General features: G+C 41.9%; 2 protein-coding genes across 2 annotated transcripts in view; both read right to left on the bottom strand.

The window, feature by feature from the left end:
- The window catches only part of LOC145397725 (uncharacterized), a 296,131-nt gene that overhangs the window by 158,367 nt on the left and 123,125 nt on the right, over positions 1-14,639 (bottom strand). The window lies entirely within an intron of this gene.
- LOC145397775 (selenocysteine insertion sequence-binding protein 2-like) lies at positions 4,160-13,723 on the bottom strand. The gene is made up of 6 exons (XM_080270798.1): positions 13,703-13,723; positions 13,037-13,077; positions 11,794-11,891; positions 8,859-9,013; positions 7,414-7,524; positions 4,160-4,201 (listed from the first exon to the last, which is right to left on the bottom strand). The coding sequence occupies exons 1-6, from the start codon at positions 13,721-13,723 to the stop codon at positions 4,160-4,162; spliced, it is 468 nt and encodes a 155-aa protein (XP_080126924.1).

The raw sequence follows: 14,639 nt of genomic DNA, 5'->3' as shown, positions 1-14,639 counted from the left end.
CCCCGCCGTGATGTCCTCCTGGGGTGGTGGTGTGGTGGTGTGATGGTGGCTTGGTGGTGGGGTCGGGGGTGGCAGGGTGAGTGGTCCGGCGGCGGCGGGTATTTTACCTTCATTACCCCTCCACTCCTTTCATTTCTCCAGTCATTTCCCAAGAGATAGAGAGAAAGGCATAGGAAGCAGCAATCAGATTCTTATAAGTTCCTTCCTATCTTGACCCTCCTATTTCGCTTCCTCCTTCCATCTCTCTCAAGCCTCCCTCGCACCTCCACTCCTCTTTCATCCCCGGAGCCATATCAGGAGGGAAAGGGAGGAGGATAAATGAAACAGCAGCCAAAACAGGCCTAAGATATGGCCTGGCTGGATGAACGAGAATGCCCACTTGAATCGCAGTGAAAGAAAGCTCTCTCTCTCTCTCTCTCTCACAACACTAATATACTCGTTGAATCCGTTCAACCACTTACTAACATTAAAATTCTCCTCCATGACTTTACACCCATCCTTTCCACTTAGCATGAATTTGAGTAATCATGGCTGCACGGAAGTTATACCAGTCTCACTCTCAATACTTATATTTTCCCTTCCTTGTGAGATGAGACTATTTTTTAATATATATCTGCCCTCTTCTTTCCTTTTCCCCTCCTATCTCTTCTTTTTCTTCTCCCATCTTTCCTCCTTTCATTTTCCTTCTTATAAGAATTCTTGTATTCCTTTTCTGCCTCCTCCCTGCCTCATTTTCCCCTCCACATAACTTTTTGTATTCCTTTTTTGTCCTATCTCCTCTCCTTCCTTTTCTCCTCCTCTGTAAGACTTTTCCTTTCCTGCCCTTTCTCCTTCCATCTTTCCTTTCTTCATTTTCTTTTCCTCTTTTTTTTTTCATTAATGCATTCCTTTTCTGCCTTTCTCCTCCCATTTTTCCTCCTCCTTCCTATGATTTCCTCTTCTAGTTTTTTTTCATTAATGCATAATTCCTTTTCTGCCCCTTCTCCCATCTCTCAACCTCCTCCTCCTCCTTTTCACCAGTCTCCTTCCCTCCTCTTACCAGTACTGGGATGTTCTCTACTTGTTTTAAATTATATTTTGGCAGCTTTTGACAGATCTTCATTTATATGGGGTTTCCAATACCTTAAAGCTTCTTTTGTTGTACTTTTCAAGGAGTGTTCAATTCTCTTGCTGTATGAGGCTACTCTTGGATCAGTATTATTATATTCTTTAGGCAACCTACCTCACTCCAATTACCTTCACATTGACTTACCTCAATCCTTTGCTGGTTCCACCTTTATATTATTTTGTAGTATTTCCAACCTCCCATCACCCATCAAAGAAATACAGGTAATATATTACAGTAGACCAGTTGGCCCACACTAGGCAGCTCCCACACAAGTGTGACTAAGTAAAAGAATAAGTCATATGCCCACTGGATAGGGAGACACCCAAGCACCTTTCCTTACCAGTTTATTTCTGCATATACTATACATATCAGTGTTACCCTGTATGTGGTCACAAACTCCCACCGTTCATACATCAGTAAGAGAAAGAAAAATAAGAGCTGTGTGGGGTCTGCAAAACACATCACAAGGCCTCAGGTGCTGGACTGTCTGCTATGCTAAACACCACTGCCCACAGCCAACGAAGGCTTTCTCATTTACCCGAGCTATTATCCTTTCCCTGCTTTCTTGTCTACAGAAACATATTTTCAAGCGCTCTGCAGCAGCTCACCATCCTCCTTTCAGGAGATGCTGCCCACCAGTCCCCTGAGTTCATATCTAGCTGAGCAAAGTGAAAACAAACAATATATGAAGCCACATACTGAAAGATGTAATCAAACACTCAGTTCAAATGATGCCATCCTTTTTCTGTAAGAATCCCCAAACTGAGGTGAGCCATGGTACTGTACACATGGCTTGTATTCTCTTCCTAGTCCTTAGCTATTTATTTTTGGATACAGCTGGTTAATAGGATTTTGTACGTTTTTTAGGAAGAGTATGGTGATATTAGAATGATTTAAATAATGTACAAAAGAACAGATCCTTATCCTGCCCTAAGGTGGGAAAGGAGGTTTGGATGATGATGACGATGACAAAAGGACAGCAAGGGGTAATAAGCAAAATAAATTACAGGCATACCCCAATTCAGCAATCTGATTGGTCAGGTAAAACCCCATCGTTAGGCAGGGTATCATATATCGGGGTACTTTTAACATGTACTGTATTTCAATGTGAACTGTTTACCAGCCTTGGGTTTCCCCAAAAAACAAGCCCAAAACCCACCCAAATGAGCCCAAAACAAGTTTAAAGCCAATCTAAATGGCCTAACAGCTGTCATGGAAGCTAACCTAAAACTAACACCTGTAAATAACTCACTAAAACCAATAATATAAAATCTGAAATTCATCAAATATGTCTGGAAAACATCAAGCTTAGTAAACTGTACCCCAAAATGACAATGTTCACCCCACCTATGGCCAAAGCACATTAATCTAAGTCAAAAAACAGTTTATAAATCAACCTAAATGCACAATTTTAGTCTACGATATCATCAAAGTCGGTAAAAAATCAAAACCCATCACCAGGGTTTAGCCATCATCGGATGGGGTATGATGGTATTTCTACCCCCATCGTTAAGCCGGTGTATTGCATCTAGGGGTATCGTATATTGAGGTATTACTGTACTTGGGAAGAAGTGTTACGGAGCTGCCTTAACTGATGAGAGAACAGGCCATGATTTAAAACTCTGGCTAAGCAATGAGTCAAGAGAAGAACATAGCTGAGGATAACTGAGGAAGGCTGGCAGACAAAAGCACAAACTGGCAGACCAAAGCACATACAGAACATAACAGTATAAGGTAGGCAGAAAAATGCACATACACACAGAATATGGCACTGACAGAAACACAGCACATAAAGAACATGAAAGTGTAGCTACAAAAACCTGGAAGAACAAAGAACGTTACTATCAACAGGCAAATTTAACTGCAAAAAGCTTGGCTGAACAAAGCATAAACAAAAAACATGAAAAGTTAACTGCAAGAAATTGGAAAAAAAAAAAAAACATGAGGGGAAAACTTAAGGTAGGTTAGTCCATGCTAGGCTGCTCCTGTAAGTGACTAATCTATAAGTACAAGACGTAAACAGTAAAGAAAACTATCATATGGGTGGATGGCTCAACCTACAAGAGGCCACATTATAAGCTGTATGACAGGCACTGTAGCTCCTATTTGTTACTGATTTATCTTGTTGCAACTCAGTATCCTCCTGCATCATTGTCTTCATTATGTTACGTACAAAAGGACGCTGAGATACAATGAGAATGAATCACAGAGATGTGTTAAGTCTAAAAAAGCCTCTTGTGGCTACTAAAACTTACATTTCACATGACAGACAATTTATTTTTCACTCTGGGATAAAAAATGACAAGAGATACACATAATTAAACATTCCCTATCATTCTTACACAACTGCAGTCCTCTAACATTCTTACACAATTGCTCAGACATCTAACATTCTCACACAATTGCTCAGACATCTAACATTCTCACACAATTGCTCAGACATCTAACATTCTCACACAATTGCTCAGACATCTAACATTCTCACACAGTTGCAGTCATCTAACTCTTCTGGGGGAATTAAAAAGAGTTCAGTGGGGGTTAAAGAATAGACATTCCGACACTTATTTATGCTTTGACGGATACCTTCGGGGTGGGAAATTCGCCTCTTTGATATCTTAGGTGTGTGGTAGGTGGTGGCGACCATCATCCACGCACTTGATGTAGTGCTGCCTACTTCTTCCTTAGCCTGTATCATTCTTTTTCTGGGCCTACCCTCTTCTCTTCCTATTTCTCCCATCTTTCCTGTCACTTCTTATTGCTTTTCTTTCCTTTACAGGTGGCTTTACATTGAGTGACGAGCCAAATGGTTTCCTGTAAGCCAAGAAACCATTTACAACACTGGGTGGTAACCATATAACCAAACCATACGTGCTCCCTATGTGTCAGCGAGTGGGTTGGTGGAGGGTTAGTGCCCCTCCCGTAAAACAAATAACTCAAAGTCAAATGGCCATCCCTTATGGGATTGTGGCGTCTGGCAATAGACAGATAGATAGATAGATAGATAGATATATCTTAGGTGTGAGGTGCTTCATCTGCCGCTGTCAGGCTGCATCAGATAGCACGGGTCTTCTTGGGATCCAGAGGCCTGAACTTCTGTGGGTGGAAAATTCTGAGTTAATACTACATAGATTTCAGCCAATGGAACAGAGCCATTCCTACAACATAGAGAGTCACTGGCCTCTGGTTTCTTCTCCCCCCCCCACACACACACACACACACACACACAGTGGAGTAATAAATGGCAAATGGAATTTAATGTGGACAAGTGTCATGTAATTAAGTGTGGCAAAAGTGAGAAAAGATTAGATTGGGATTATAAGTTAGGAAGGTCAACCCTACACATATCAGAAAGGGAGAAGGACCTAGGAGTGATTATCAGTAACAAACTATCTCCAGATGATCACATCAGTGAGAAGCTACATAACATGTATACACTGCTTACTAATATGAGAACAGCATTCACATATATAAATGAAGACACACTGAGAAAGATAATAACATCATTCATCAGACCAACCCTGGAGTATGCATTAGTAGTCTGGAATCCTCATCTCAAAAAACACATAGATAAGACTGGAAAAGTAAAAAGGGCAGCTACAAGATGGGTACCAAGCTTAAGGGATCTAAGCTATGAAGAAAGACTAGAAAAACCTGAATCTACCAACACTACAGGAGAGAAGGTAAAGACGAGACATGATCATGCTATATAAATGCATCTCAGGGAAAGAGAAAATAGACATAAATGAATATATAACCTATGGGGAAGCATCAAGAGAACACTGCAAAAAACTACATGTATGTAAAAAGAGAGGTGATAAAGATGCAAGGAAATTTAGTTTCCCAAATAGGGCAATCGATCAGTGGAATGCACTACTGAATGATATAGCGTGTGCCAAAACTATTCACAAATTTATGGATATGTATGATAAAAATGGTTTAATACACAGAACAGTATGAGCCTGACTCATTCCTGTAAAGATACAATTAGGTAAAAACACACACACACTACACACACTTTAAAGAAAAACGTTCAGGCAGACTGGAAGACCCACATCCAGCTGAAAGTACCAGCATCCAGGGCAGCCACTGTGCTTGTGTTATGCAACAGACTGTGTAGCTTCTCATTACTGTTCTTTCATTCATTCATTCATTCTCATCCAATCATTACTGTTCTCATTCATTCATTCATCATCCAGTCCTACTTTGCCCCATGAGAAGCGTAGGACCCCGGGGCTAGGCAAGTTGGTCCTGACATTTAAGATGAGAGTGACCAGCCTCACACATCCCTGAGTGGCATTACTGTTCTACAGGAAAAAAGCTCATTTACAATACAGTACACATTACCAAACCCAAACAGCCAATTTCCATTATATTTTTTCATGCAGTAAACCCTCATTATACGATGGGGTTCCGTTCCTGAAAACCCCATCGTATAGCAATCCATTGTATAGTGAACCTGTTATAACATGTAGTTAATGGGGACACGTTCCCAGACCTGCCTAAACGCGCACATTCACACACCTTAACACTCACATACATGAAATATCCTTATGTTTAAACATGTAAAGTAACACATTAATAATGAATAAAGAGGGGAAAAACATGAAAATAACAGTATACAGTAGTTCTTACTATTACTTAAGTAAATAGGATTGTTGATGTCCCCTCCGAGGCTAAGGGACAGTTAGGGCCTCACAGCCCTCACTCATCACTGGCAGAACTGGCTGACTGGGCAGGGCTGGCTGGCTGCACGGGGCTGGCTGATGAGTCTGGACTGGCGGATGAGACTGGGCTAGATGGCTGGGTGGTGCTGGCTGATGGTGCTGGACCAATCGATAAGACTGGGCTAGCTGGCTGGGCAGGGCTAGCTAATGAGGCTGGACCGGTGGACAAGTGTGTGTGGTCTAATGCCGACAGTGTGAGGACGTTTTTGTTGCATTTGCACATTCGCTGTTCACTGAGCCGTGGATGATCCATCGTTGTTGCAAATCGTTCCCATTGTATAGTGGGCATAGGGTACTGAAATTTTGACATTGTATAAGCGAAATATCGTACAATGAGGCATTGTATAATGAGGGTTTACTGTAAGTAAATAAATAAATAAAATAACACATGACTTATAATTCAGGGGTTTAAAAGATTTCCCCTTTTAGCTTATTTTCTTTTTACTCTAACTTGGCCTAAAATTGTCATCTCTCCTTCTTGAATGCTTAGTTGTAACATAAGACTAACACTAAAATAGGGCGCCAGTATGAAAAGTGCTTGGTAAAGGAGGTGGAGCCATACTGTTGTCTTTTTCTATCAACGCGCTATGTGAAATAAACAGCAAAAGGACAATAATCTGGGCCAAGTTAAAGTCAAAAGAGTATAGTAATTTTCCTCCTTGGAAAGCACCATTTGGTGGGAGGTCTGAATAACAACCAATAATCCAGTACAAATTACACTCAGCCATGACTTAAACCCTTCCACACCTGCCCCCACAGTCCTTCATTCGAACCCTAACATCCGTAATTATCATTCATATTTGGATTGACGGCATTACAACATTTTCATCTTGAAAAGGGATGCCTTCATGTGGTGGCACTGATGTAGCTAGGTGGTGAAGCTACCTGGTTATACAAACATCCTCAATGCCCTCCCTACCCCTCAAATGGAGGATGATGGGCTGCGGGAGAGTGGCAACCTCACCCTGCAGTCCACTGGGTTCACAGTCAGATAATCCTGAGGTTACAACTGCTTCTAATTATTACATCACTAACTCCATCACCCGTCATTATACTCTTTTCACACTAACCTGGCATAAAATTGCCATCTCTCCATCATGAATGCTGATTTACAATACATTAGCATTAGAATATGATGCTAGTCATGAAGAAATGCTACATGGAAAGGATGAAGAGCTGAAGTATTGTCTTTTTCTGCCACTGAGCTATGTAAAATAAGCTGCAAAAGAATGAAAATCTGGACCAAGTTAGAGTACAAAGATTATATACAGCAATTTATATTTGGATGAACTGCATTTCAACACTCCCATGCTTTACAAACAATCACAAGCAAACCTTACAATAGAGAAAACAGTGCAAAAATATAAACTGAACTCGAATATCAATTAGTGGATTTCTTTGTAGAGGATATAGGAATGATGTGTGTTGAGTTAGCGAGGGGTGAGGCAGTGTGGTGGAGGGGGAAAGGGTGGGTTCAGGGAGTGAGGAAGCAGGAGGGGTGATGTGAAGGGGTGTGGAGGATGGGGAAGGTGACGAGGAGGGGGAAGGGGTGAGGTCAGGAAGTGACGAAGGAGGAGGAGCAGGGAGAGGAGGTGTGGATAGGGGAAGGATGGCCTGCTGGCGACTCCTGACCAAAGCCTGGTACTTCTCCTTTGCAGCTGGTATCAGAGCCATCAACTTGTGGAAGGAGTCCTGAAAATAAGCCAATCCAAATCATCATCATCAGCCACTACAGCATTATCAATCTCATATTGCTGTCATCACTATCATCATTGTCATAACAATAATAATAATCATCATAATCATCATTATCATCAACATCATCATCACCATCCAGACCATTATTCCCACATAAAGCAAGGTTGAGGTAGGATAGTAGTATTGTATCACCACCACCATCATCATCATCATCATCACCCTACTTTACCCTTTCTACTGTAACCTGGTATAAAACTGACATCTCTCCACCTTCACTGCTGAGTTGTAACATGAGAATAGCACTAGAATATAATGCTAGAAATGAAGTACTATGGAAATCATGTTGAGCCAAAGTACTGTCTCATTCTGCCACTGAGATACGTGAAATAGGCAGCAAAAGGATCAGAACCTGGGCCAAGTTAAGGCAAAAGGACTCTAGTGAAATGTTACTCTGACAATTATGGCTTAAATGCAAAACCGTCATTTTACTTCATACTTTTTTCCTTTAATGTATCTGACTCTGGACATATGCTTAACAGTCCTTTCCCTGAGGCCCAGTAGTTCTACAAACCATGGACCTCCACATGTCACCACTTCAGCACTAACACCTGCCACCCATACTGAATACATACTAGGGGTGTCTCATACAGGACTGGTGTAATGGTATTAGTGGGGGTGTTTTTAAGGCATGTCAAATTCAAATCCCTTAAACCATTCCATGCCCCAGCCGGGATTCGAATCTGTGTCCATTGGGATAGTGGATCACCTCTCTACTGATTCACCACCTGCTTACATAATGCTACCTGCAGACATGGAGCAATACCTTTTTTACCTCAGCCTGGCCTAGATGTTTGTCCTTTTGCAGATTACTACAGGTGGCTGAATGGCAGAAAAAGACGATGCTACAGCTCAACACATAGTACTGTACTTTCCACACACTTCTTTGCAACAAGTACCATATTCTAGTGTTCATCTACTGTTACAGCCTAGCAGTCACAATGACAAGATGGCAATTTCAAGTCGTTACCATTTAAAAAAAAAAAAAAATTATCCTTGCCTTAACCTACTGAGCCTAGGGTTTTTTTTTAAACGTTGGTCAGTATCTCATTGCACCATTTTTTTTTTTCCTGCACTCTATTAAACTTCCATCCTTACTCGTCAAACTGCTTCCATCGTTACTCATCACAATGCTTCCATACTACTCATCACACAGCCTCCATCCTTACTCATCATACTGCTTCCATCCTTACTCACCACACACTACTTCCACAAAATTACCAACAAAACCAGCACAAACATCACATGAATTCAAACATAAGTGACTGCACCTGAGCTCCCTGATAATTAATGATGCCAACACAGGAAATGTTTTGCTTGATGTGGGTAAGGCCTCCCAGTTTCTTCAGCGACAGTGCAAATACAACCGGCACCTCTTGCAGTTTTGCTTGTTGTAGTGTCTTTTCCACAGCATCATCTAGACCTCCTGCAGGGGAAGAGTGCCTTATATTACTCTTGCTTCTGCTTGGCCTAAAACTGTCAGCTCTTCATCTTGAATGCTGAGGTGTTGCAAAAGATAAACACTAGAAGGTTATACTAGGCTTCTTTTTCCTGTTGCCACTTATTTCATATAGTCCAGTGACAGAAAAAGGCAATGCTATGGCTCTATATTCCCTCCACAGGATTTTTTTTTTTTTTTTTACTAGCATTATATTCTAGTGCTAATCTGTTGTTACAACTCAGCATTTACAATAGAGAGATGGCAATTTTATGTCTGGTTATAGTAAAAGGAGCGTTGTGGTGTTGATGTGGATGTGATAGGAAGCGTTATGAGGAACACACTGAGGTGGTTTGGCCATGTGGAGAGGATGGAGGGTCAAAGACTGACGAAGAGAGTGTATGTGAGTGAGGTGGAGGGGGAAAGAGGGAGGGGGAGGCCGAGGATGAGATGGAGAGATGGGGTGGAGAGGTATATGAGAGAGGGGGGTGTGAGTTGGGAGCAGGGGAGTGAAATGGCGGGGGACAGGGCGACTTGGAGGCGATTTGTTTGTGGCCACCCCAAACGGGATTGAGGCATCTGGCAATAGATAGATAGATAGATAGTTATAGTAAAAAAAAAAATAGTAGTCAAGAAGAGGTGCTATGAAGAGAATATACAGCCAGAGTACAGGGCATTGTCTTTTTCAGCCACTGAGCTAGAAATTGCAAAACTCTGGGCCAAGTTAAGACAAAATGAGTACCAGGTATAAAGCAGCACTTCAGACTAGGAAAAGGGTCAGTACAGAGATGGCATACATGATAAATTACTGTGCAGGATGGGGACACTGATACCCAAAATAATTATTAAAGTCTGAGATGTCTAAAATTAATAAGCTGTACAATAAAAGTCCATCAATCCGAATGGCAGTGGACCGAGAATCATTCGGATTATCAGATTTTTCGGATTTTTGGGTGGGACCCGTAAGAGGTATAAAGCATATGAGGTGAATGGTACAGTGTATGTGAAGGGATGCTGAACTGAAATGTATAGATTACCAAAGGCTACACACAACAGAGTGCAGTCAGTAAAAATACACAGAGACCATACAGGTTTTACTTTAATCAAATTTCAGAAATTATTTTTTAAAAACTGGTTGGCTACAATCGACCCTTTCCATCATTAAACACACTTAAAACGATGCTGAGGGACAAATACCAGTACTGTATTGGGTACATTTTACATTATTTAGGAAGTGGAGAGATGGCATGGGGCACAAGGGCTTAGGAGTAAATGAAGAAAAAACAAAAGTGATGGTATCCAGGGCTAGGGGCAGTACTGTCAAAGAAGAAGGAGAATGGCTATGTGCGATTTGCCACAAGGGCATAGGAAGTAATTCCATCTTGTGCAGTGTCTGTAATAATTGGGTGCATAAGAGATGTAGTGGTATTAGAGGTAGACTGCGAGATAACACTGATTTCATGTGTGCGGTGTGTCAGAGACAGCAGGTGGAGATTGACAGGCGTGAAAGGATTGAACTTGCTGGTGGATCTCTCGAGTGTGTGGAAGAGTTTTGTTATTTGGGAGACATGTTATGTGCTTGTGGCAGGGCTGGAGCTAGCTCTGTGGCTAGAGCAAGGAGTGGTTGGAAGAAGTTCAGGGAGCTGTTGCCTCTCCTGACATTGAGAGGGTTCTCCCTCTGTGGTAAAGGATCTCTTTATACAGCTTTTGTTAGGAGTGTAATGCTGTATGGTAGTGAGACCTGGCAGTAAAGGAAGAGGATATTCGCAAGCTCAAATGTACAGAAATGACAATGATTAGGTGGATGTGCAGTGCATCCCCGAGTGTGAGGCCTGGGGGAGCTAGGTTTATGATGGAAGAGTTGAGGAGTAGGTTGGGACTGGACTGTATTGGTGCTGTGATGAGGAGAGGCAGACTGAGATAGTTTGGGCATGTGGAGGGGATGAATGATGATAAATGGGTGCTGAAAGTGAGAAGTGTTAATGTTAGGGGTAGGGTTGCGAGAGGCAGACCGAAAAACACCTGGGACGATGTCATTCAGTGTGACCTCAGGGATGAGGGACTGAATAGGGAAGCTGCCACAGATGGAGCAGCATGGAGAGCCGCCATTAGGTGACCAAGACCGATGCATAGAGCCTTCAAAAATTAAACAAAACGATGGAGCTAGAAAAAGACACCTACATGTGGACGCACTGATATAACCGAGCTGCTGCCCTGCCCAGTTATACATACTTTCCTCAACTCCCTCCCTCTCCTCTAAAAGGAGAATGGTGAGCTACAAGAAGATGGCATCTCTGGCCTGTAATCCACTGGGTTCACATTCAGATAAGCCTAGGGTTGTGGTTACTACTACATTACTGTTTATAACACTACTTACAGTACCTGTACTGTACTGTACCATACTGTACAACATTCTCACGCATTCACTCTTAACCCAAAATTTATTGGACCAAACAATGACATGAAAATAACAAATAATCAATCACCGCTTACTTCACTCAATTAAGCACATAGCAAAGGGATACAGTAATATAATAACAGCTGACACACTATTGTTGGTTAATTTTCAGCTGACAAAGCTGGGCCACTTCCACACCTTGAATACCAAGTCAAGGGCATATGAAATTCTGTAAGCCTTCATTATGAGGTAGGAATCTCCTTGGTTGCTTGTCAAACTGACTCTCATCCAACTACATTTGGCCATCAACTGAGCTGAAAGAGGTTAGGATCTGAGCCGGGTTAAAACAAACATGCAAATATGTTGTTACCTGGTTCATAGCACTTCTGTATATTTGGTGCCATAATGATGCATGACATCTTGCCCATTAACTTGGCTGTCTGCTTCAGCCCACACACAAACCTCTGCCTGTCAAAAAAAAGGGAGTTACATTTTGGCCTAAATTAATAGCATGAATCCAACGATGTATTAATCAACTGTCTTTTCATAACTACCAGATTATTTCATTTTCCTTTGGAAGACTTTCTATGGTGTTGGGGTTGATGGAGGGTATTTCTAACCTCTCGACTTCAAAGTCTCTCTTATGCTGAATACAACTGTATCATGAGAGAATAAAATAGAAAATATCACTCTACTTTAATAGGTTAGAGCTGTTTCACTTTAAAAGCTGTTTCATTATTCTGCTGCTGATGAATTAACATCTATTAGTGGTAGGTGGGGGCGCTCACCAACCACTCACTCGACGTAGTGCTGCTCTCAGGTGACTGTCCTCTCCTCTCTTCCTTTCTTCTTTCCTTCCTTCCTCTTCTTTCTTTCTTTCTTTCTTTCCTTCTTTCTTTCTTCTTCCTTCTGTCTACAGGTGACTCTCCACTGACTGACATGGCAAATGGTCTCCTGTACATCAGGAAACCATTTACTACACTGGGTGATAACCACATAACCAAACTATGGCACCTGGTGGTTTAGTGGGTAACTAAGGCACTCCTGCCAGATTAAGCCAATGCAGGTTTATATCCAAGGGAAGGTTGGGGTTTATTGCTCATGTAATGCCACTCAGGGATGAGTGAGGCTGGTCACTCTCATCTTAAATGTCTGGACCAACTTGCCTAGCCCTGGGTTCCTACACTCCTCATGGGGCAACACAGGATTAGATAATGATGATGATGATGATGACGATATTCACTTAAAGTTACTTATGATTCATTATAAAGTTGCTCGCAAGTTAGAAATGAATGTTTTTAAGCTTTAACCACTCAGTCACAAACCAGAAATATGTCTCACTTAGGGCGGTTTCACTTGAAGCAGGTGCTGGCAAAGAACACCTTCATGTGCCAGTAGTCCGGTGCCTATATAACTCGGTGGTTCCACTGCCTGGTTTTACAAACAACCATCAATTTCCTTCCCATCCCCCAATTGAAAAATGGTGGACTGCAGAAAAATGTCAGCTTCAGCCTATAGTCCACTGGCTTCTTGTTTACATAGGCCTGGGGTCACAGTTACTACTACTACTACTACCTGTGCTACAACAGCAACAACAAAAATTATCAACTGACTTGATGGCACCCTTGGCAGGGTCCCGTGCATACAGTCGCCTCTGGAACAGAACCACAGCTTAGAGCAATTCTGCTGCCACTTCATTAATTTCATCTGTCACAACATGGGTGCAGTACCTGGGGAGAGGCGTCAGATTAGAGGGTTTTCTCATCAATTCACCCCGAAGGTTAATCCATCCTAAGTCGTTTCATTCTTACTAACCTAACCTTACTTTACAAGTAATATACAGTACAGTATATATCACATACCTGTATATATAGTACAATATACAGTACAGTATTCAGTGCATAAGTTATGGTAGTCGCTTAATGTCCAGATCACTTAACATCCTATTTTTCGGAACGTACTGTGGACACCGAGTGGCAAATACCTGTATAGCATATGACCACACCAACTAAGCACACTCCCTTCTACCCTATTACCAGTAACAACATACTACCTAACCAATATTCAATACATCAGTGCACCTAAACCCCACTATACGATCTTCATTCATTCATTCACTCATTCATTGCCAGATGCCATGTATCCCACACGGGGTGGCCAAGGGCTTAGAGTTAATTGTTTTACAGGGAGGGGCACTAATCCTCCACCAACCCCACTTGACACGTAGGGATGCCAACAGCATCTGGTGCTCCCAGGCGGTCACCCATCCAAGTACTAACCAGACCCAACGTTGCTTCCATTGTGCAATTGTTTGCTTATATGATCTTAATATTTCGGCATCTTTTTCGATAAATAATCACCAATTTCCCATATAAGATTGCTATGATCCCTACATCTGATATACAACTGACTGTTTTTTTGTCCACGAACGTAACTTAATCACACAGAGGGATCTGACTGCAGTCCTGTATGAGACAGCCCTAGCATGTATTCAGTATGGACGGTGGGTGTTAGCGCCGAAGTGGTGACATGTGGAGGTGTAGGAGGACTACTGGGCCTTGGGATAGGCTACTGCCCCTGAGATATAGGCCTTGAAGCCTTTGCCCAGAGTCGGACACATAAAAAAAAAAAAAAAAAGTGACTCAATTTAAAAAAACACCTACTCTCTAAAATTACGGTGCTGGACGGGATCTGCCAGCATCTTCAGTTCATGAAATATTATCCACCGGGCTCTGTCTGCATTCATGTGCGTCTCACCCTTGGAATTCTCATCGTTCTCTTCTTTCTTATGTATTTCACCATTATTTCCACTGTCTAGGTTTTTCTCAGCCTTAGATTTTCCCCTTTCTCTCGTTTCTTATCTACTTCACACTTAGTTCCACTGTCTAATATTTTCTCAACCCTCAATCTTCTTCCTTTCTCTTCTTTTTCATCTATTTCACCCTTGTTATCACTGTCTAATCTTTCCTCATCACTGGATTTTTCTCCTTTCTCTTGCTTTTCTACTTCATCATTAATTAAACTATCCATCTTCTTCCCATCACTATATTTCTCTCCTATCTCCTGTTTCCTCTCCTTTTCACCCTTCATTTCACTGTCCAGTTTATCATCGTGTTCAGTTTCCCCCACATGGCTCGTCTCCTCAGTCAGTGTCGACTCCTTCCTAACGGTCTCTTCATCCCGTTTCACCCCCTCCTTCTTTTCTTTCTCCTCCTC

Source organism: Coenobita brevimanus, chromosome 43, assembly GCF_032717465.1.
Source record: "Coenobita brevimanus isolate Jiangsu-jjx chromosome 43, ASM3271746v2, whole genome shotgun sequence".
Taxonomy (NCBI): domain Eukaryota; kingdom Metazoa; phylum Arthropoda; class Malacostraca; order Decapoda; family Coenobitidae; genus Coenobita; species Coenobita brevimanus.
Note: the sequence above shows the minus strand (reverse complement) of the source record. Positions and strands in the feature narration are given on the sequence as shown.

What these genes read in the sequence shown, in the direction of transcription:
- LOC145397775 (XM_080270798.1), bottom strand. Translation starts at nt 13,723, where the DNA reads ATGGAAGCAACGTTGGGTCTG. An exon ending in TGGAAGCAACGTTGGGTCTG is followed by an intron (nt 13,078 to 13,702) that starts GTTAGTACTTGG and finishes GTTCTGTTCCAG; the next exon opens with AGGCGACTGTATGCACGGGA. An exon ending in CCTGCCAAGGGTGCCATCAA is followed by an intron (nt 11,892 to 13,036) that starts GTCAGTTGATAA and finishes TTTTTTTGACAG; the next exon opens with GCAGAGGTTTGTGTGTGGGC.